Genomic DNA, 22,198 nt, shown 5'->3' with positions numbered 1-22,198 from the left:
TGGGTAGGCAACCATCAAATATGTGTAACACGACCTTTAATTAAACAGCATAGAGTAAAAAACAGTTTTGAGTTACACAGGTGATTACATTTGCAATAATGAGCGAAATGCAAAAAAAGTCATTTAAGTCAATGATGAATGAATCTTAACTTAAATAATTCTAGCATATTATATCTGTTCTATGTCATCTACTAAATTACTGTGTAAGCCAGTTTTTCTCAGTCCATTGAAGTGTAAAATGTAAATAAACACATGGAATATTGGGTAAACTCAAGAATTACTACATGGCTGTATTCCTGTCTAACTGATCGAACAAAACTGACTGTCAAACTGTTTTGTAACCTTATTACTCTTTACACACAAAAATCCACACCTATATATGCAAAAATGACCCAAAATCAAAGCTGCATTTAACTATCAAATAGTGCCTTTTTGTTTCTGTGTGTGAAAAGTGTGAAAGCAAGAATACAGTTGCCCAATCTGTTTCATCTATTTCTTGTTTTTTTCTTGGTTCTTTCGCTGGCTTCACTTTCTGTTTGAATGATAACATTTATTAAATGTGACTTGATCGTAACCACGCACGTTGCCTACTTCATCAGTACGATCGACTGGCAAAGTCGTGTCGTGTGTTCGATTCAAAATCGGTGATTCGCTTTGCCAGAAAATCAATGCGGGTACCTCGAAGCTCTTTGCTGCCAAATATGGTCTAGCAGCTGACACTCGAAACACCCTGACGTCAAGCTATGATCATTTTTAATCCATTTGTTTCGCATTAAACATCATTGCGCACGTTTTGCGAACTTGTCTTTAAATTTTGAACTTTTTGACTGGTTGAGAGGCGAAAGCTTAGACTTAAAAAGGTAAACGAAAAGACCTAACGGCTTCGTGTTTTGTGTTTCACCACACGTAGTTGCAAGGGAAAATTTATTTTGCATTGCGAAACTTTGATAAACAAAACAAAGTACTGCGGAACAATAAGCCAACTGAAACTTTCATGATGAAACTCCTCGCATGTCGTTCTCATTAAATCCGCACATAAGCCAAAAACAGCGCGCAAGTATATCGCTGACGTCACTGAAATCCTTTTTATCAGCTCTGACGTCACCGGACATCGGTTCCGGATAAGCCAAAGCGGCGCCACACCTGGCTCCGGCGTCATAGGCTGCACCCAGCAGCAGCGCGGCATCTTCACGAGACAATATCGTCATTTCTGGTAAGTACTGGATGATATCCCGTGCCATGTTGGCGGAGTCGTTCAGAAGGGACCGAGAGAGTAAATCCCGCTTTGCATTGTGGGAAAATCCTCCCGAATCTCCATTGACCTAAAGATTGAAAATTAGTAATATACCTGAAAATTGAGAATAAAAACACAAATAAACAAAAATTTACCACTCCAGCTTCTCTTAAACACGACAGAAAACGCGGCAGAACCAGTTTTGTTGCGCAATTTGGGTCAGCACGAGCATGTCGCACAGCAGCTCCGATAGCTGATTTTCTCACGCTTCTGTCGTCACTCTCGCTGAAATGTCGAATGAGCTCTGGGAGGAAAGGTGTCAAGTCATCCACGCGACGTTTTGATGACTCATCGAAATCGGCGAGCGCCTGATGGAAAGAGAAGTCATAGGCGTTAATCAAACATATCTACACAAGGAATTTCATCAAGTAGGGTGCAATGAAACAGAAGCAGAACAGAAGAAATATCGCAAATGGATTCATATTTGGTTTGCTAAACAACCAGTATTAAATCCAGCGATTTGAGTCGTACTTTCAACCTACTATATTACATGTATGACTTAGGATTTGGACATACTTGTAAAATGTTCTGCAGATCCTGACCCTTTGCTAGTAAATCCAAATACACAGAGTTAGGTTGCGAATTGGCCAATGTGGAAGGGATAGACAGGACCGGTGGTCGTATTGAGCCGTGTGAGAGGGTCGTAGTTTCGAGTGATCCAGACCACGGAGATCCGACAACCGATTGCATGGTATTGACGAGCGTGACGATGTGATCGTGGTCGTGGTACGTGCGATGCAAAGTCTGTCGATGAATCGATTTGTTTGTACTTGGAAAGTTGTTAGATAGCTGATGGACACAAGTCTTTAGCCAAGTTTAAAGTCAGGTATTCCTAACTTATTACAGTTACCAATACATGGCCGGTTTTTCTAATCCTAGCGCCAGACGCAATCTTTTTAAACGCGGAAATGAACCCATCGCGTACATTGCAAATTGCAACAGCTTAACACGAATCGCAAACCTGAAGGTGGCAAGGATACAAAAAAGGTCGGATACATATATATGTAAGTATGCGTTAAAGTAAACTTTACAACTGGTCAGCAAGGACATTTTTGGCTTGTGTGTGGCGGGCTATGAACCAACTCTAACGGGGCTATCTCCAGAACAGGCACTTCTTTCTAATTGTTTTAGTCATTTTTTAATGTAATATTAGAACTTGTGACACAATGTCCGAACTTCCGAACCTGGAATGTAGCAGCGTGTCTGGACAGTATAGCAGTTGCCCGACTCGTACAATGAGTGAGATAGTCGTGTGTGAGTGACAAAGTTGCTGTGAGAACCGGAAGCATTTGGCGTCGAGCTCGGTGACAGTAATTTCTCACCATCTGAAACGTAAAAATTCAAACCTTACTTAATTTTTGCTACTTTTTTCAGTGTATTCAACAAGCAGCGAATGAGGAAAATGAAGCACAACGTTGCGACAAAGAGCATTTTTTTAGTTTTCTTCATGGAGCAAAAGCGACATGTTCAGGAAAACATCTTTACTTTCATATGACACATAACAAAATATGTTTTATTTACTAAAAAGGCATCTATTTCTTATTGAAGTTTCACGTACTTGCCAAAACGTTTCCATTATTCCGGACAGCGCCACCTCGTGTAAAGGTTGGAAAAGAAAGGGAGAAAGTTGCTTCAGCAAGGTGGCGGTATTGAGCATCAAAGGAAGGTGATGTTGAAGTTTGAATTGCGAAAAATCGTGGCGGGTACGACCTCGCAACATTGACGAAAGAAGTTCGAGCTGGAAAGTACAAATGTATGCTTTACGTAAGTAAACGGTACAGCGAAAAAAAATGCTTTTGATGTTAGCTAATTTAACATGTAGTTAGACGTAAACATATTCACTTGAATAAGATTTTTTTAAAAGGTCAACTGGTACAACAAACGAAGTGGTAATCAGGAACAAAAACTTACCTTTCTAAGCAGGAGAAAGGGGCGAGCACTCGCAATCTTACACAGCAAAAGATTTGCGTCACAAGCGGCGTCGAGACTCGTCATTATCATGCTTGTGTTCACCTGGTAGTTGAAATCGGTATCCAAAATTAGCTTATACATAGACGTCATAGACTAGTCACCAATATTTAATAAACAGCGTTCTGAAGCATGTAGTTTCAAAGTCGTAAAGTAAATTCAAAGTCACTCACACTACAAAGAAGATTCTTAAAAAGACTTTCTTTTAATCACCATAAGTGCTCCACAACACAATTCATGATTACATGATTATGGTATTTATTGCAAAAAAAAACGGTTTAAAACTCATGACATAAGCAAGAGCAAATAAGAAGATTTATTTGACATTAAAGATTGTTGCTCAATTTGCAAAACCCAAAAAAAACAAAACCCTTTTTAACAAAAAAATCACCTGAGTGGAAATACTTGAACTTGACCTCACGTAACCCAACCGGTTTAAGAGTGAACACAGGAGGGCGTCCGTGCGACAATTTGAACCAACTTTGGCGCTCGCAACGGCATCAGCAAAAGTGCACAGCTCAGATTGAGTAAGCGGTTTTGAACCTGAAGATACATATCAAAAAAACTTTACATACGTTTCCAAGTTATCTGAAAATTTATTAATTGTTGTATTTCTTGTTAAAGTTGATGTTAATAATTTCCAATCATGCTGCAATGTGCAAAATAAACATTTCGACTTTATCAAATATTGCGATGACAGCATACGTTTTTCTAGTCAATAGTGAAAAAGAAGGTATACAAAGACTGATTTACTATGTACGCCGGAGCACTGGTGTAGTTGGGAGCACGAGGGGTGATTTGGAAGAAAAATATAAATTTGGGCTAAAATCTGCCACCAGATGTCGCTATGCGGTTTTGACGTATCTAACTTCCGCCGCACGAACTCGACAACATAAGCCATGTGAGGACGACTGGCCCGATCTTGCGCGAATTTGCTGCAATACAACAAAGGTAGCGGAGTTGAGATAAATGTTCCAAAGCAAAACTGTCATTTTGTAAAAGTTCTGAAAATTGTAGATAGCTTTATACAGTCTGTTGGGCAAAAAATAAGGTGTTCACTAAAACATTTGTAGCTCTATGAATTTCTATTGATTTAGTAAGATTTGCCTTCTGCAATACGGTTGATGTTTTGAACATTTTCATGTCACAACTCATAATGGTTTACTTCAACAAGGTTAGGACTCGCCAGTTAGCCAATAATCAGTTTACTAAAGCCTATCAACCCAAATATATAGAGACCTTGTTCTCACCTGAAATAAACGCTGAAGAGTTCCAGGTAAGAAAATCCGTCAGGTGGCAAAGAGTCTCCGCTCTTATGATTGGCAGTCGCCGCTACAATGTACGATAGTAACCTGCAAAACTGACCTGGGGTCAAGCGCAACACGGGTTCATTGACCCTTGTACTTTTGTTCTCTCGCCCTTGCCAGATCTAAAAGCAATCAAAAACGGACATTAGAAGAGTTAACGCTTAAACAAATCAGAAGATTTTTTAATGGTATTAGAACTTAATAGAAGCATGGATTGAAAACCCTTTTTCCTTTACTAGACTTTTGGTAAAAAGTAATATTGTTTCATATTTACCAACCTTAGGAGCTTGTATAACAACCCACAGAAAATCCAATGCCGTTTTGGCATTCACTCCCAACGTTGGGCTGTAAAAACAAATATATTAAGTTACACAACCGATCGTGCAATCCTGGAGACTTCATGTGACTTCAGTAAAACAATCCAGATTTAGATCATGTTGTCGGTTCATTCAAGTTACGTAAAAGAATCAATGTCACTGTATATGTTTCTCATATTGTATTTTAGAAGGCTATGGAAACGGTTTCTCTGCATAGGTAGTAGGGATGGGGCGAGCCGAGTCAGAACCCGAGAACTCGGTACCGAGCATCGCTGTTTTTGATGCTCGGTGCTTGGCCGAGCAGTTGCACAAACTGACCCGATCATTAAATTTGCATATTCATGCCCTGCTAACATACGTAACTAGTGTTCGAAAGGGTGTCTATGAACAAAAACGAATGATTTTTTTAAATGTATCAGATGGTGGAAAAACGCGTACTTCATGGGATGTACAGCTTAATGAAACGCTGGTGACGTAAGAGACCTTGTAGAGCTACCACTAGCGTAAAATGGGGAATTTTTGTGACGTCATAATGCACCAAGCGTGCTCGGCCGAGCACGGACCATTAACAGGAGATGCTCGGTGCTCGACCAAACAGAACTTTTGCAGTTTTGGCACATCCCTAACACTAACAGGTAGGTTTAAAACCTCTATTTTTATGATGGTTTACACAGCATTATATTCCGTCCGAGATTTTCAAATAGAAAGAGTTGTCCAGACACCATGATACTCTGGGTCTCCTTTGGAAGTTTGCTATTGTTTACAACACCAGTAATAAACCTTTGTTTGTCATCCGTGGGATCAGGGGTTTCGTCGCTTAGCAGCCACTGTATGGAATTGTGGATCGTTGACCAGTTGCAGTGTTGGACTAACAGGGAAAGCAGATACGCCTGGTTGAACACGGATGAAGCGCTCTGAGGCTAAAATTTAAGTGTTTACACATTAGCAGTGTTTTCACACACACCAACAAAAAGATTTTTAAACTTGGCTTAAAATGTGTAACAGACGAATCCGGTTAATCGCAATATTCGTTTAATAGGGATCGTAAATTCCAACCGCAGTCGTTTGTTTGCAAAATCGTCCGGTTAATTTGATAAAAGCTTGGTAGCATGGTTATGCGATAAAACTGACTCATATTTGGCTACATTTTTTTGAGAGCAAGAACCACTTGGCTAGGAATGTTCAAAGTAGAATATCGAATCCTTTAGATTCGAATCCAGTTAAATTCGAATCCATTTTTGCCGTTTATATCGGGTAATTGGAAGCGATATAAATGTGTGCTCTCGCCGTTGGTAAAAATGTAAACAGATGCGTTACGTTTTTACGTCGACGCCCGGTCATTGTACCAGTTGCAAAAGACGGCAAGTGACTTGTCGCTGTAAAATCAGGGAGCGCTACACAACGCCATACCGCCAAGTCGTTATAGCAACGCCATAACGACGGTTGTGCATTGGAGGCATAATTAACGATTAGCGCACTTGTTACGCATCTCACGTCATTACGTTTATGCCATTAAACGACATACCGGCGACTTTTTGCAACGTCTTACCAGCATCTTATTGTTTTCCGATTTTGACAACAAAAAACGTTTAACGGTCATAGCGGTAGGCAGCGATTGGAAGCATGGGATTGTCTGTTAATATCGCAAAACAGTAAAGGAATCCCAAACATGTGACGATTGGGTCAAACATAAAAATGTAGTGGGTAAACGGTGCAATGTTCACATTTTGTGTTGCAAAATCGCAGGTAGTTTATTGGGAATTGAAATAATTAATCATCCAATGTCCAAACTTTGTTTGCTAGGGTGCCTGTTTTTGCAGTTGTTTTAGGTTAACAAACGTTACATATTTGTGCGCTAGGGAGTCTATGTCTGTCCTCAACCACCATACAAATCAAATTACCTTAGCATGCCTACAACATAGTTACTTCTACTGAAGGCAATAAAAATCACTAAATAAAATTGTTATAATTATCTTTTAACCTTTTGGTAATTTTTCTGGCCTTGTGGATTTTGGGCATTTAGTTTCAATGCAGTAGTGCAAAGTTTTTTCCCAGTGTTTTTCTTTGTTTTGGTTGGTTCTTTTTTACATTATAAATGAAGAATATGTTCTATAATGTATTAAACTGGTCTACTTTAGTTGTTGTCAAGATTAATGATTGCACATTTAAAAATAATATAAGAATTGGATTCGATATTCTAGATTCGAAACAATTATTCTAGAATACCCAGTTATTCTACTTTGAACATCCCTACACTTGGCAAAACATTTTATCACAAAAAAGACTTTGTTAAGTGTTGAGACATGGGTTTTCGGATGGATTTACAACTGCAAAACTTACGCTGCTGGTTTCATTTTTCTCAAACAACAGTTTTCGCTGCAGATGCGGACAATGTGCAAGAAGTTCGGGATCAAGTAGTTGCAACCAGTCGACAAGCAAACCTACATGCATGGCAAACAGGTTATCTTTGTGAAACCTTTTCTGTTGTGATGTCCCAGGATAGGGACTAAACGACTGTTATTTTTTTTAATACTCGTTAGGAAACATTAAAAAGGTGGTGGAAGTCAGACAAAAATTTTCAAACCTGACGTTCCAACACTTGTAAAGCACAGGTCGTCGGAGATCGACTTTCCTCGACCAATCAGCGTGTGTCGATGGCCAATCTCCTCCAATAGAATTTGAGCGACCAATGCAACCTGTTAATGTGGCGACATCCTCTTAACAGTTTTGTTCGTATGTTGTAGCAAACTCGCATTCGACTTTTACCTTAGATTTAATTTCTTCGTCGTTGTCAAGGAACACCATTTGCTCACGAAGAAACTCTTCCAGCCTCGACCAATCAGATTGACGCAAATTGTCGCCGCCCTCAGACGTCGAAGACAGTCGCCGTGGACGAATCCCTTTATGCACCGACTCGTGACGGGCCTGCCAGCTTGTTGCCATCACAACCAAGGCTCGTGCTTTGTGCTTGGACTCATCCGCTAATTTCTTGCCATGTTCGTAGATTTTGTTCATAATCTGTATGCGGACAATCATGTCTGTGGTCTTACTTTCTTAAATGTAGCGATATATGAGTATTTAAGATAAAGTACCTGTGCAAACTTGTCCAAAATTCCAGCTTGTTTCTGCTTGAGCGAGCCCAGGTCACGGTCGAGTGCGCGCATCAGAGAACAACTCCGAGATGGGGTTTTGAAAAGCGACGAAATAAAATCTGGAAAACGGGAGAAAATACCACTGAAAGAATCTGTATCCGTATTTCCTGTATCTGGTCGTTGTGTATGATAAACGTTATGTTTACCTGTGTTGATAAGTTGGAAAAGAGCGTTCACACACAGATGTGAAGTTGGATGTTTCAGGTTTGGACTCTTTGGTCGATTAATTGACTGCAGTAAAGACATCCAATCGTCGTAACTGGATTCTGTGTTAATAAAAGTAATGAAAAGTGCACTATAACAAAATACATATTCGTACACAAAATTTAAAATTTCTAGAGTAATTTTCCAAGAATATTTAGCGATCAGCTTATCTAGTAAATAACTGTTAACATTTGGTTGCATCCAATAAAAAGGCTTTTCAAACTTTTGAAGGTAAATGTTTAGCATTTTTGTGGGTATTTATAGCATTTTTTGTAGTTATCTTTACGCACCTTTTGGTGAAAACAATTTATTGAGGCGTTCTTTCATAGCAGTGAGGCTGTTCGGAGGAAATTTTCGCTTAATCACTGTTTCTGATTCTGTGAAATCAATTTCCATTTTTGTTGGAGCGGAGGGAAGGTTGTCCATAGACTGGGAGGCCATCTACAAAAGCTCACGAAATTTTATCTCTGACATAGGAGGCGGAAATATGTAACAATGGTCGAAGTACTTAAATTTGCCCGTTTGGCTTTTGTTAAAAAAAACAACTAAATCCTGTGTGGTACTGTTGTTTAGGAAAAAAAGGCCATACCGTTGTTCGCCACATTGTTTTACGTAGATTGCTAAGGCATTCTAAAATCTGAATAATGACTATTATCACCTACCTTGTCATGGCATGTGAGCCCTATGTTTTAGGGGACCTAAAGATTGTACTCTGAGTCCATAGTAAATTTGCTTCTGCATTACAAACATAGTTCACACAAAAGATTGAAAGTACCTTAATGACCGACGGTCTTCCACCAGCCGCAACTTGAGTCGATTCCTCACTACGGGATTTGAGTAACGTTCTGAATTTGGATCCAGCTTTACAACCTCTCATGCCTTGCACCTCTATAAGACGAACCATGTAACTTGAGTTACTGCTTGTAGCGTTCAAAATCACTTCAGCGTTCGTTTCACACTGAGAATCCAAGACCTGAAAATAATTTAACAAAGAACATAGTGATTTAGCCATTGTTTTGCTATGTTTGATCTTAGAAATATCTTACTACAGATAAGACTTTCCCAAAATAAAAAAATCTTTTATAAGACGTTATAGTGTTTGCGACCATATCTATTGGATATTAGCCCCAAAAGACATAGCTTAGTTAATTTTTGTGAGCAAGTTTTAATTTTGTAAGAGTATTGCTGCTAAATATGAACGGATACAACACATTATTTATAACCAGTTTGTTTGGATATTATTTTTATTCACATTCACTTTATCACTTTCATCGCTTGTTCTAAGTTTGTTTTAGGTGCTATAAAAGATTTTATCAAAAATCTTAGAATTTTATTTCAACCTGTAAGAGAAGATCCATGGAAGCGACAGGAATCCCAAACGACTGAATAAAAAGAATCAGTTGTCCCACTTCAAGGTCACGAACCGCTGCAAAAGCTAATCTCCGCGTGGAAGGAGTAACCTCTGACCCCAACATTCGAAGTCTCAACCAATCAGGAAGAAGCAGTGCCTCTTCTTGTGTATCCATCAAATAGGCCTGTGGCAAAGTTACAGAAAACGATTATTAAATTGCTTAAAACGAGTTTTATGCCAAAACCGAAGGCAAAAACCGATCCTTTACACGTCTGTGGAAAACATATCTAATTCAACCAACTAATTCTTATTTAATCAAGTGTTTTCAGCATTATCTATTTACCTGTGGAATAACGTAGCCCTCCTCGCTAAACCAATATCCCATGAGCTGGTGGTAAATGACGTCAGCCTGGTCGGAATGCATAGCACCTTGCTGTGTTCTATACGAAGGTGGACCGAATCCTAGCAGAATAATACTTGCTTGTGGAACAAGAATATGCAGAGTAGCAGCTCCGAAGTTCGGCCATTTCACGTAAATCTAAGAGGAAAATGTTGTCGTTTTGTGTTTTGTAACAGTTAGCTGCGCCTGCGGTTTAGCTGCCAAATTGTATTTCCTATTCGAAAAAAAAACTAATAAAACTAGAGTCTATAACATGCACCAATATTTTTTAAATGTTACTGCTTTCGTTGGTTTACGTAGAAAGCCATGATTTACCACATCTTGCGGATGCCACAACTGGGCACAAACCACACTAGAACTGGATTCACAATAGTCAAGCAGCTGAAACAAAGTGGTGTGTGTCGGCTGAATGTTATAAATACCCACAAAAATATCACTATAAAAACTTGAGTGCCTTAGTCTGGCTATCCTGTGCGGCTAATTTCTCGTCACCAGCTGTATGAATAAGATCTTATAGGTCGAAACAGTGTTCACTTTCTACTCTAACTTATCATTGTATCGGTACATTGCTTTAATATGATCTCATCTTTTATCTTTGTAAACAAACAACACGCACCTCGTCTTGTGAATCGCTCCAGGGAATTCGGTCGGCAGCCTCTGCGTCGGCGTTGATTCTACGCGCATCGTGTTCCAGAGCATGACGAATGTGCGTCACAAAGATGTGCAAAAGTGATGTCACAAAACTCTGGCACGCGCTTATCGGTGCGTCACTGGCAAGGGATGACGTCAAGTCCATGGTCGACTGGACAACGATACGCCTACAGCAAGAAAATTATATGAGATTACTTTTAAAGCGACAGTATCACATATGTTATAATCTGAAACCCAGTGTATGTTATACACAGTATTTGCAAAGAATAGATATTTCACCATATGTTTTGGCATCTTCAGTAGACTAAAATTATCACTTATGTTTTCAGCTTTAAATGTAAAATGGTGAATATAAGTAAAGATCACAAAATGCTTTAAAATACTTTACAATGCACCAATCAGTAATGAATTAAAACCCTGGGTCATTTACTTTATTAAGTATAGCCGTTTAGAAAAATTAACAATTTGTGGGCTTATGGTTAAATTGCTGGATCATCCGAGATCAAACTTGTAAAGAATCAACTTTGGATAAATAACCAACATGTGTGCAAATTTAAAAGCACTAAAACAGAAAAAAAAAAAAAGGGGACTATTAAAATCAAAATGCCATCCACAATCACGTCTTCAACAAGTGGTTGCAAGTTATTGTTTAATCTTACAGACACCAACAATCACAACTACTTTAGGCGCAGAAAAAAATAACAAAACTAACCGGTCAATCAGCAGATGCGAGGCCATGCGAGCCGCTCCGGTTGAAAGCTCCAACATCTGCTCTCTATCGCCACCAGTCGCCTCGAATTGCAGGTCATTTGCGAGGAACGTTACATAAGCAGCTACTGCCAGCGGTTCGGCGGCTATCAACACAGCATTGCGGATTGCATCGACCGTTACAAGACGAAGCATTGTGGCGTATTGCGGCAACTGCACTAAGTCATGTAACAGCCATCTGCCAAAGTAAAAGTGGTATTTAGTGAAGTAACCAAAGTCGTGCGAGAATTTTATTCGTTGTTATGAAAAGTTTTAAAGGAGTCCAACTCCTGTTTTGGAAGTTGAATGAGAAACACATATTACAAAACGACATACTATTGACACCAGCGTAACTTAGTAAGTTAATGTATATTTTTAATACTAGCCTAAACCAGTGGTTCTCATGCTGTGGCACGTCGGAGCTTTTTAAGTGGAACGCGAGTAGCTTTCTGTTATACTCGATTAAGTCGGATCCAAAATTGTAACTCAACTGGTCCAACTGATCAGCATTTGTTCGGGGCGAAACAGGTGGTTTGGACATTCCGTTGATAATGTTAATTTTGCTGGTTTCAAAAATATGCTAGCCTGGACAGAAAAAAAGGCCTATCTCTTGGGCTACCCATTCAAAAAAGGGTTTAGGTGGTTAGCAGCAATGGAAAAGGTCATCAGGTGGTACACTATTTGTATAAGGTTGAGAACCACTGGCCTAAACTATTTTCAAAAACTTATACTCAAACTTTTGAAGTTGCTTAAAATTACATCAATAAGATAAGATGTCGGTCGACCTGGTGTTGTGACCAACGTCTTGACCCCGTATACTGGAAGTACACTGGTGTGTTTTTTGCATTATACTTACTTGTAACTAATTTCGTTGTCGGATTTTTCCATTTCCATGGGTTGTTCGTCGCCGATATTGGACAGAATCATAGATAGTGCAATGCGCGATTTTTCACGGGTAACTATTTGCGGAGAATACAGACGCTTCAGAAAATACTGGATCACCTGCAAAGTATTGAAATCTGCATTAAATGAAAACAATAAGGATAATTTGATGGTACTGTACTATTATCCGAATAGAAAAACATTTTTTAAAGGTACAGACAAATCTGGTTAATCGCATACCAGGTTAATCACATCATATTTTTAATTGCAATGAGATCTGTGAACCTCAAACTGTACCCTATATTTTAAGAAATCCTCCTGTCAATCGCTCAACCGATCAGGCAAAGAATGGATTAGTCTGTGTTACAACTGCAGTAGAACAATGTATATTTCTGTCATTACCCCTTGACACATGCAATATGACATATGAATGGAAAGTTTTTCATAAATTTGAGACAGATATTTGTTTATATGTCTCATTCTACTCAAAGTACAAAAATGGCTGTTAATTAAAGAGTTTAGGAGGGTAATTTCTCTACTTTCTCTCACCTGAACAGATTCATCATAGTTGTCTTGTAGCAGAAGTTGTCGAAGTTGGGAAATTAATTCCTCTGTGTGAATTCCACCACTTGACAGCTAAAAAACATGTTATTATGTTTAAGTTTAAGGTGGCATATTCACACAGAGATGGTTCATTCAACTATTGGCTTTATAAAAACTTGCTTTCTTTTTAAATGTCATACCTTATAGTCTGAAAGCAAGTTTTGACAATTACATTAGCATTTAAACAGAAAATGAAAGAAAACTGTAATTTCTATTAGGGATGGGCCGATCCGAGCCAGAACCCGAGTACTCGGTACCGAGCATCACTGTTTTTGATGCTCAGTGCTCGACCAAACAGAACACTTGCTGTTTTGGTGCATCCCTAGTTTCTATAAGACATATGTAACTGTAGTGATTACCTTTTCCACTTCGCTGTCTTGGACCAGAAGAAACTCGCACAGACATTGAACAGGCAAGCGTCCTACATCACCCTTAGCTGATGCTACAAGGTCTGGCAACCAACTCATTGATTGATTTTCACCATGTCTGAGACAATGAGTAATAGAGTGTATAGGAATGTTTAAAATACTTTTTTAGGTTTGCTGGTACTACAGTAACACTTCAAAGTTTACTTACTTGAAAGAGTCTCAACATTACAAATTCATAAGTATACATATACATTTTAAAGCAATTAAAATATGGCCTAAATTTATTTCTTGCCTAATTCATAACCTTTCAGTCCAGCAGAGTTTCATTTTCATCGAAATTCACCAGAAGAATTTTCAGAAGGATAATAACATACCCAAGGGCTTACTTTAATTTCCAAATAAAAAATTTCTCGCCCTTACCTATTAATTATGTCAAGCAAAAAGTCTGGTTGTCTCGAGCGACATAACCAAACACCAAGTTGGAGTCGATACGACAGTTGGCCAACTTGTTCCAGTACGCGATCTGGCGGTCTTCTTGGGTGACCCTGTGGGTCCATTGCAATCAGCTGGGACAGAAGAAGACTGCTCTCTTCCGTAATCACTTGTCGAGTTGTCACAGCAGCAAGATGAGACTCAAACTCTAGGATCTCAGCTTTCTCCAGCTAAAGGTGAAATAATAGGGTAGATGTTAACATGGTTATGTGAATCACACTGGTAAAACAAAGTACACCAACTCTACCAAGAGCAAAAAGGCCTAAAAAAATAAAAGCAGCTTAATACAAAGTCACGAAAACACAAACAAAATATATGTGGGCATTTCCTCTCCCATAATTAAAACATTGCAAAACAGATATAATATACACAAAAAACAAGACTGGTAATACATTAACCATCAATTCCCTTTAATACATTTTAGTTACATGTTTAAGATTAGTCAGAATCAAATAAGCAATTTTTGTGACTGAACTCCAGTAATTTACTTTGGGCAGTTTTTGCTGTGGGCAAAACAGTATATATGTAACAGTATCAGGGAATGTAAAATGTTACCGTTGCCATTTGATGTTCTTTCCCAATCATTTGATTTTTCATTTCTTCATCCACCACAGTCACGGGAGGATATGTGAAGCGATTCACAATTGCCATTTCCATCAAAACTAAAAACACAGTTTGTAGTAAACAGGTGTTTACCAAACAATTTGTTGTTAATGCACCTTATTTGTTGTTACAAAAACATACATATCCTAAATAACCAGACAAGTCTACAAATAAAGTACTGTTACTTAGGTAAAGTTTGATATGTTAGTTGACAATGCGTTCCAAACAAGCACAAAACACTTCTTGTTGTGTTATGTTGGAATGACAAAGATGCCTCAAAAGTTTACCTACGCAATTATACAATGTTTGTTACATTGACCTCAACTGTATGGTTTTGCATGTTTATGCAGTGAGTTAAAGTCCTACATAAACTTTTTGCACCTAACCAATAACAAAATATGCTTCAACACCTTTTAACATAGGATAAGTGGTCCATGCTTGCTGACCAATAGTGTTGGGATTCAAACAAATAATGATCAACAAGCTTTGTAGAGCTGTCCAGTAAAGTTGGGAAATGGCCAAAGAAGGTGGAATGTATTCTGAAGGCAGTTTGATGTTGCCAGGATGATGATATTGGCAGAGTGCTAGAATAGTGTCGATGACATCTGATCGCTCCACTGTGAGTGGGTTGAAAGAATGTCTTGTAAGAACAGCAGCCCGTCTGTTCCAATAAAAGTAAATGGTTGTTCATGTACAAAAACATATTTTTGACACAACCATATATTTACAAATATGTACATATAGTTTGCCAGGAACAAATTTACAGATGTTATACACTTGCATTTAAGTTGACCTGAGAATGTTCTATACTACATCGACACATTCAATATATATATTATGTCTGTAATTCAACTTTCAGCAAGTAACACCACCAAGGTATATCTAAGATCATTACATAAGCAAATAAAACAAGCCACTACATAAACTGTTGCCAGACATCATCTTCAACTATATAGAGCTATTCTGGCAAAAACAAGCCACCGTGATGGCCTGAAATCAAACTATAAATGTTGTTAGCACCCAGTTTCTTGCATTGGAATGCTTAAAACATGAATTTTTTTATTGAACTAATACTTTCAATTGTAAGCACAGTTTGACCAACACAACTCCAGTTTGCAATATTCTCATGGTGAAATCTCACCTTACAAGTTGACCAATGAGGTCAAGAGCTTCTGCTGGTGCAAGAGGATGTTCAGGAGAGAGACCAATAGCTGCCAACCTCAACAGAGATCCTTCCAACATAGCAGAGTCATGACAAGACTTGATAAGAAATGCTCTATCGACCTCTGGTGGCCAGTTGTCTCGAATGTGGTATGTGTCAGCAGGTTTCAAAAACAAAATCTGTAAAAAAACATTTTGGGGTCATTTAATGTGCAATAAGACAATTACATACCAACTGCACAAAAACTTTTAGGCCAAGCATTGCCATTTTTATGCTCAGTGTTAATCCAGGCAGTAAATGTCTTTATATTGTCTGACAACGCTTGAACATTTTTAAGGATAAGGTCAGAAATTGAAACATGTCTATGGAAACAAACATCAACAATTTGGTATAAACGACTTACAAAATAGACGTAACAGATATTATCATGCACAGATTACTGTAACTCATACACAGACTGTGTCATTACAGAACAATGTGGTTAATTGCAAAGCAGTTCATTGCATATTTGTATAAGGATCATAATCCAAACCACATTCAAAGTTAAGAAAATGATTCGTTTTATCACATAATCCAATTATTTGCCTAAAAGTTTGTGGAAAATTGGTTATGCGATTAACTGGATTTGTTGATAGAATAGAGAAAAACACCACTTTCTAGGCTTTACTCGTTACAGTGTAAATTCTAACTTCTACCAAAATAAAATAAAAAATCATTTTCACATTGGCAAAAAAGTCTGTAATCTCACCTTCTGTAGCAGCTGAATAAATTCTGCCGGAGTCATCCTGCTGTTCAATCGAGGAATAACAATCATGTGCATCCACCACAGTGCATCATGTTGTATTTCAGCATGAAGCAACTTGATTTGGGAGTAACACTCGTCTACATTGACCACACTACTTTCAGATTTTCTCTAAAAAACAAAAGTAGTTTACAAAACTAAAAAGTATAATGGTGATTATTTTCAGAACCACGATCATAAATTATATACAGAGCTACAACTGAACAAAATACATTAAAACAGAGATGTTAGTTGAACCTTTCCATTGATGACTGATAAAGCTTCTCTGGCTTCAGGTGTGATGCTCAGCAACATTGTGAGGCAAATTAGATCAGCAGTAGATGATACAAAACGATCTACAGGGAAAATAAAGTATTTGTGAGAATGAGATGTATTCACCAGGCATGTTTAGATTACTGTGCCATTACGCATGTGTGTATGTCATACAAATGTAAAAAGTATTTTTTTTTTCTTGTAAAGAGTATTTCTGTATGAAACTTTTTGAAAATGTGTGATTGCTTCTTAAAAATGATAGAATAAAAGCATGTTTCACATCATAACATTTCCCAGTTCCGACCAATCTATGGTGCAGTACTTCCAATCCACAAAAATACAGTGCAAATTTAGTTACCTTTATGTGGTTGATCCAGTGCATTAAACTTATCCATATCCGGTTCTTGCATAAGCCCTATGGCAAGAGCATTGAACCGAATTTCATGCTTAATTGCACGAACTATTTCTCTTAATAAAGCACGAACAGCTCGAAGATAGTCTTCTTGTTGCAGCAAAAGATCTTGAGACACTGACGCTGAAAATGATACAACCATTATTAATACAGTATTTGCCAATCCTACATTATAACTCGAAAGGTTTGACGGAAAAAAAAAATATATGGATTAAAACATAATTAACAACTCAAAATTTTAATTCAAAGGAATGCAGTAACATTATTTATAATTTTACCATCAGAAACACAAAAATTGCAGTGAGAAAAAAAATGATTCGCTTTTAACAAAGTTGAAAGACATATTTATTTGTAAAAAAACTCATAGCACTGTAACAAATAAACATACCTAATGTTTTTGCACCAATTTCTGGAAAGTTTTGCAGAGTGGACACAACAACTGCCATGTTGCCTGGATGTCGTGCATTGGAAAGTTCATTGTACAAAACATAACTAAACATGGTCTTTAAGTTATCTGGATGGGCATCAATAAGTTCCTAAAAAATACAGAGTTCAATTAAAAACCTTTAGAAAATCATTATGAGTGCCTAATGTTGTTCGAAAAAATGTAGATTCTGCATTTAATATTTTTTTCAAATAGGAAGGATCTGGTGCTATTGCTTTGTTTGGTCATAAATTACTTGGAAAAACCACAACATTTATGAGAACAAACCTTAAGGCAAATTAGATAGAAATTGAGTAATGGCTTGGATTTTAATCGCATCTTTGTTAAGTTGCCAATGGTGTCCACATCTTCTTGCGAATGAGACTTACAGTTCATGCAAATTGCCATCAATAAATCCTGTTGCAAAGGAAATAGTAAAGTTGGGATATGAATTTACATGCGGAAATTAATGGCACTGATTATAAAGTGCCACTGCTGTAATTTTTTAGAAAACTGTTTTTACATTTAAATCACAGCATAAGTTTTACAGTTTTTGCTACAAAGCATCATACAGAACAAATTTGGTAAATGCAATCTGGTAACAAATATGGTTAGTAAAGAATATCTTCTTTTGTTGCATGTTTCAGTTAATTCTAACAGAGGGCTTGGCAAGTAGGAATTCCCATTTACCAGAAGAGTCATTTATACACACACACACAAAAGGGCACATAAAAACAAACACAACATAGTTACAACACTGTGAATAACCTATGCACAATTTGTAACAAGCAAGGCCCAGGAGTGAAGCGTTAAAACAGCTCACCTGGGCTGGTTTGACCAGTTTTGGATTTTGCAGCCACATTTCAAGCTTCTGACTTGACATACTTCGAATCTCCTGCACTCCACATGTAGATGCAAGTGTCTTAATGAGACTTCGACCAGACATACCAACTGCACTAGCACCAGGTCCAGCACCACCACCAACTGGATTGATGTCTGGTATTCGCCGTGAAAGACGATCTTTGAGAATATCAATGGCCAGGTGTTGCACTTCTGCTGTATTTTGAAATCTGAGAAAAAAATCATTTCCAAAAATTCAATTTTTAGCTTTTTATTTAGTTCAGATTGTAGATATGTTTTATATCAATAAAAAATGCTAAACGCTTTGGAACTCGTTACATTACATGATAACTAAAAATGTTTAGGAGAATGTACTAAAAGTGAGAAAAATGTCAATTAAGACAAATAAAACTTGACATATTTTATGATAACTTTGAAAAACACTAGGGATGCGCCGAGCCGAGCCAGAACCCGAGTACTCGGTACCGAGCATCGCTGTTTTTGCTGCTCGGCCGAGCAGTTGCACAAACTGACCCGAGCGTTAAATTTGCATATTCATGCCCTGCTGACATAGGTAACTAGTGTTCGAAAGGGCGTCTATGAACAAAAAACAAATGATTTTTCAAATGTATTAGATTGTGGAAAAACGTGTACTTCTGAGGCCCGTAACAGCTTAATACACCGCTGGTGACCTAAGAGGCCTTGTAGAGCTGAAACGTAGAAAGGGGATTTTTGTGACGTCATAATGCACCGAGCGTGCTCGGCCGACCACCGAGCATTAACGTGAGATGCTCGGTGCTCGACCAAACAGAACATTTGCAATTTTGGCACATCCCTAAAAAACACCTTGTAATTGATGCTTCTTTGGATGTAAGATCTGTCATCACAATATCACTGTCACCTTCTGACCTATCATTGACCTTTGTACCAAATGCAGTGAGAATATTTCTTACAAATACTTGACACTCAGGGTGATCAACCCATACACGATCAGCCAAGGAATCATCAAGAAACACTAAAATAGAAAAAAAGAAATCTATGTATTTAACTGTATCTTAAAGATGGTTAATATTGGTATCATTTGCCTTATGATTATATCTTACCCTTTGCAAGAAGATCTGGCCAGTCTTCAGAAAGCTCCAATACAGCATTAATAATATTACAGCTCATTATTGCCAGCATATAAACACCTAAATACACAGAAATGTTACATGCTCCTTATTTTGTCAAACAAGGTTTTCCAAAATTTCATTGCTAAAATTTACATGCAATCTACCTTTCGATTTTATTGGTTCTGGTGTCAGATCTTTTTTCAGCAAACTGGCAAGATGCTCAATAACTGCTTCTGTTTTGAACATATCGGGTCTTTCTTTGGCCAAATAGAACATTGAAAGTATTGTGGTCATGTCTGGCTTGTTTTTGTTCAGTCTCAAAGTTTGAATAGCTCCACACAGCAAACCCTGAGCAAAAAAAAAAACTTTTTTATTTTATTTCATGTCATTTTATTCAACATTAAGCAATTTAACAATAGAGGAATCATTTACCTCAACATGATCCTGATCCACATCTACATACTTCAGAACTTGATCAACCAACTCAGCTGGTGCACAATCAATACAAGGAGCAGAAGGTTCAGGAATAGTTGGAGACATCCGGCTTGATTCCACAGGTGTTGCTAATCGACTCATTGGTGCCATTGTGTAAAGGTGTGGATGACTTGGTGTGCCGGAAGGCTTCAGTTTCTTTCCTGGTGGCAAACCTAAGTTGATACAATAAAAATGATGAAAAAGGACATTTTAGTACAAGCCACAGTTAGGGAAACAGTTGTCTTATTTTTTTAGGTTTGCAAAAGAAATACACCACGTCTGTAAAGGCTGCAACACATTTTATACTTTCTCATGCACTTTATACCGAACTTGACATTACACAAGAACAGAAAAACAAATAAACAAAAAACGAAATGTATATTCAAAACAAAAGTTAAAATTGAACTTAAACATACCATATATAGCCAATTCCATTTTTTAGCATTAAGTTAAAGGCAAATTCCATTTTATACCTTGAACATCAGCCTACCATTAGTTTAAGAAATACATTATTCACATGCAGATAAAAATGATACAAACAATACTAAATTATTGAGAATATACTTACCATCACCACTTCCTATAGCATATGTTGGCTTGTTTTTCGTTCCTAGTGCAATAAAGCTTTGATCGGATAAATTGTGGGGTTGTGTTGGCCGCGTGGAAGAAGCAGTTCGGGCAATTCTCTTCCCACCCCCAAGACCAGTGCGCTTCATTGTACTCATGTTTGTAGATATTTGATATCAATGCATTATTGTTAAATTACACACAACCTAATGTAACTGGTCAAAACAACATGAGCAAGCCTTTTAGGGAATGTTAGGCCCAATCATGCTGAAAGCTATTCATGCATGCTTTCTTAATTAGGGAGCAGAAAGACAAGCATCCATGAAATCAACAGCAAAGCTGTACATTATTTTGTCATTAAAACCATCGACTTGGCACACACTCAAGTTTATCATAGATGGTTTTAAAATATGCATGATTGCTTGGTTCACCTTCAAACAGTTAACTTTGCATAACTTGGTGCACCTTCATATCGCTGATGATGAAGATTTTGTGAGAATAAAAGGAAAACAACCCATATTGGATTGGTGGGTAACACTAAAACATGTGGTACGGTGAAAGGATCGAAATTGCAATGGTGCTGGCATTTGTAAGCAAGCGAACATGAGAAACTGTATGGTAATGCATTGGTGCTGAACATCAGGTAACCACCAAAATGTGTAATCTCGGAGAGGCATGTCTTCTGAACATCAGGTGTACCTGATATATTGCTGAATTGGCCAAACATGCTTATGTATAGCGCTTTGTAATAGCTAAAGCTATTATTATGCGCGGTTCAGCAGTTTTTGGATTCGGCGTTTTCCATGCACGCAAGCATTTTTTTCCTGAACCGCAGGTAAATACTGTATTATACTAATACAAAAAACCTCGCCCCCAACCTAAATAGGCATAACCTTTAGCAATCTTTTCCGCGATTGATCGTTCTAGTGTCGCAGTAATTTGACGTAACCGCAGAACACAGTAACACACATAACCGTTTTAAGTCGTGGGTCGCCACTATAATTAAGCATTAACTGCAAATTTTGTCTTCAAAAAACCGACTTCGTGGTAGTTCGTACTTCGTAGGTGTTGTTGCGCTTGCAGCAATACACGGCTAAAAACGCATTGTTATTCAGCGTTACATCCAATGAGACAAAATGGTCTTCATTCGAGACGGGGATGTAACACTGATCTCTATAAACACTGGATTGCGCTACTCCGTTGAACGGTTGGGTGATTTTTTTAGCATCATCTTGTGCTGATCCAAACTGCTGTTTTTGATTGTCAGCAAAGTCTTGGAGCTAAAATATGGCTGTTTAAAAGTTTTTGGTAGTAGGTTCAACATTATTTTCCTTCTATGTTACAAACCATAAATCTAGTAAGCTCACAATTAGCTCATTTAATCTACCCTTTTTCTGTTTGCAACCAACATGTGTTGAATAAATTTTTTCTAATGTTGTGAATTCTCAAACTAAAACTCTTAATAAAAATCTCATATCTCAAAGAGATACATGTGCATATAAATGCATTTAAGACATCATAGCAGTTAGGGTGGATGAGTTTAACTACCCAAATGAGTTGCCTATTTATGTACTATTTCAGTCAGAATCATGAAATATTGTTTTTATTCTACTTAATAAGCAATTTTCTGCAAAAACACACCTGTACACCAGTTATCACTTAAATTCTTGCGAAACAGGACTGAAGGCAACAAATACACCCGCCAAGTTTATACAGATATCCTGTATTTTTTGTCAGATGATCACCATTATAACAGATGGTGCATTCACAAAATAAAAAAATAAAACCTCAAAGTTGTTTACGTTTAAAATGTG

At 37.7% G+C, this 22,198-nt stretch overlaps 1 protein-coding gene across 1 annotated transcript; it reads right to left on the bottom strand.

Moving 5' to 3' along the window:
• Positions 1-910: 910 nt before the first annotated feature.
• On the bottom strand, positions 911-21,509 carry LOC145226691 (integrator complex subunit 1-like). The gene is made up of 40 exons (XM_080092307.1): positions 20,386-21,509; positions 19,776-19,990; positions 19,508-19,691; positions 19,335-19,421; positions 19,078-19,246; positions 18,215-18,461; positions 17,680-17,808; positions 17,356-17,503; positions 16,914-17,090; positions 16,541-16,638; positions 16,250-16,414; positions 15,481-15,680; positions 14,750-15,000; positions 14,292-14,398; positions 13,665-13,906; positions 13,236-13,362; positions 12,823-12,909; positions 12,248-12,393; positions 11,357-11,590; positions 10,610-10,811; positions 9,937-10,131; positions 9,583-9,777; positions 9,018-9,215; positions 8,533-8,683; positions 8,185-8,304; positions 7,979-8,097; positions 7,653-7,904; positions 7,471-7,582; positions 7,227-7,327; positions 5,667-5,806; positions 4,848-4,914; positions 4,513-4,691; positions 4,016-4,197; positions 3,654-3,805; positions 3,206-3,307; positions 2,853-3,032; positions 2,479-2,619; positions 1,811-2,038; positions 1,390-1,602; positions 911-1,322 (listed from the first exon to the last, which is right to left on the bottom strand). Exons 1-40 carry the CDS (start codon positions 20,540-20,542, stop codon positions 993-995), a joined length of 6,729 nt encoding a protein of 2,242 aa, XP_079948433.1. The 5' UTR covers positions 20,543-21,509; the 3' UTR covers positions 911-992.
• Positions 21,510-22,198: the final 689 nt, after the last annotated feature.

The sequence above is a fragment of the Phallusia mammillata genome, chromosome 1 (assembly GCF_965637545.1).
Source record: "Phallusia mammillata chromosome 1, kaPhaMamm4.hap1.1, whole genome shotgun sequence".
NCBI classification, from domain to species: domain Eukaryota; kingdom Metazoa; phylum Chordata; class Ascidiacea; order Phlebobranchia; family Ascidiidae; genus Phallusia; species Phallusia mammillata.
Note: the sequence above shows the minus strand (reverse complement) of the source record. Positions and strands in the feature narration are given on the sequence as shown.

Bases quoted from the DNA above. Each gene is read 5' to 3' on its own strand.
- LOC145226691 (XM_080092307.1), bottom strand. From the start codon at position 20,542: ATGAGTACAATGAAGCGCACTGGTCTTGGGGGTGGGAAGAGAATTGCC. The intron at 13,907-14,291 runs GTAACATTTTAC...TTTCACCTTTAG, and splicing joins AAGAACATCAAATGGCAACG to CTGGAGAAAGCTGAGATCCT. The intron at 3,308-3,653 runs GTGATTTTTTTG...TTCAACTACCAG, and splicing joins GTTCAAGTATTTCCACTCAG to GTGAACACAAGCATGATAAT.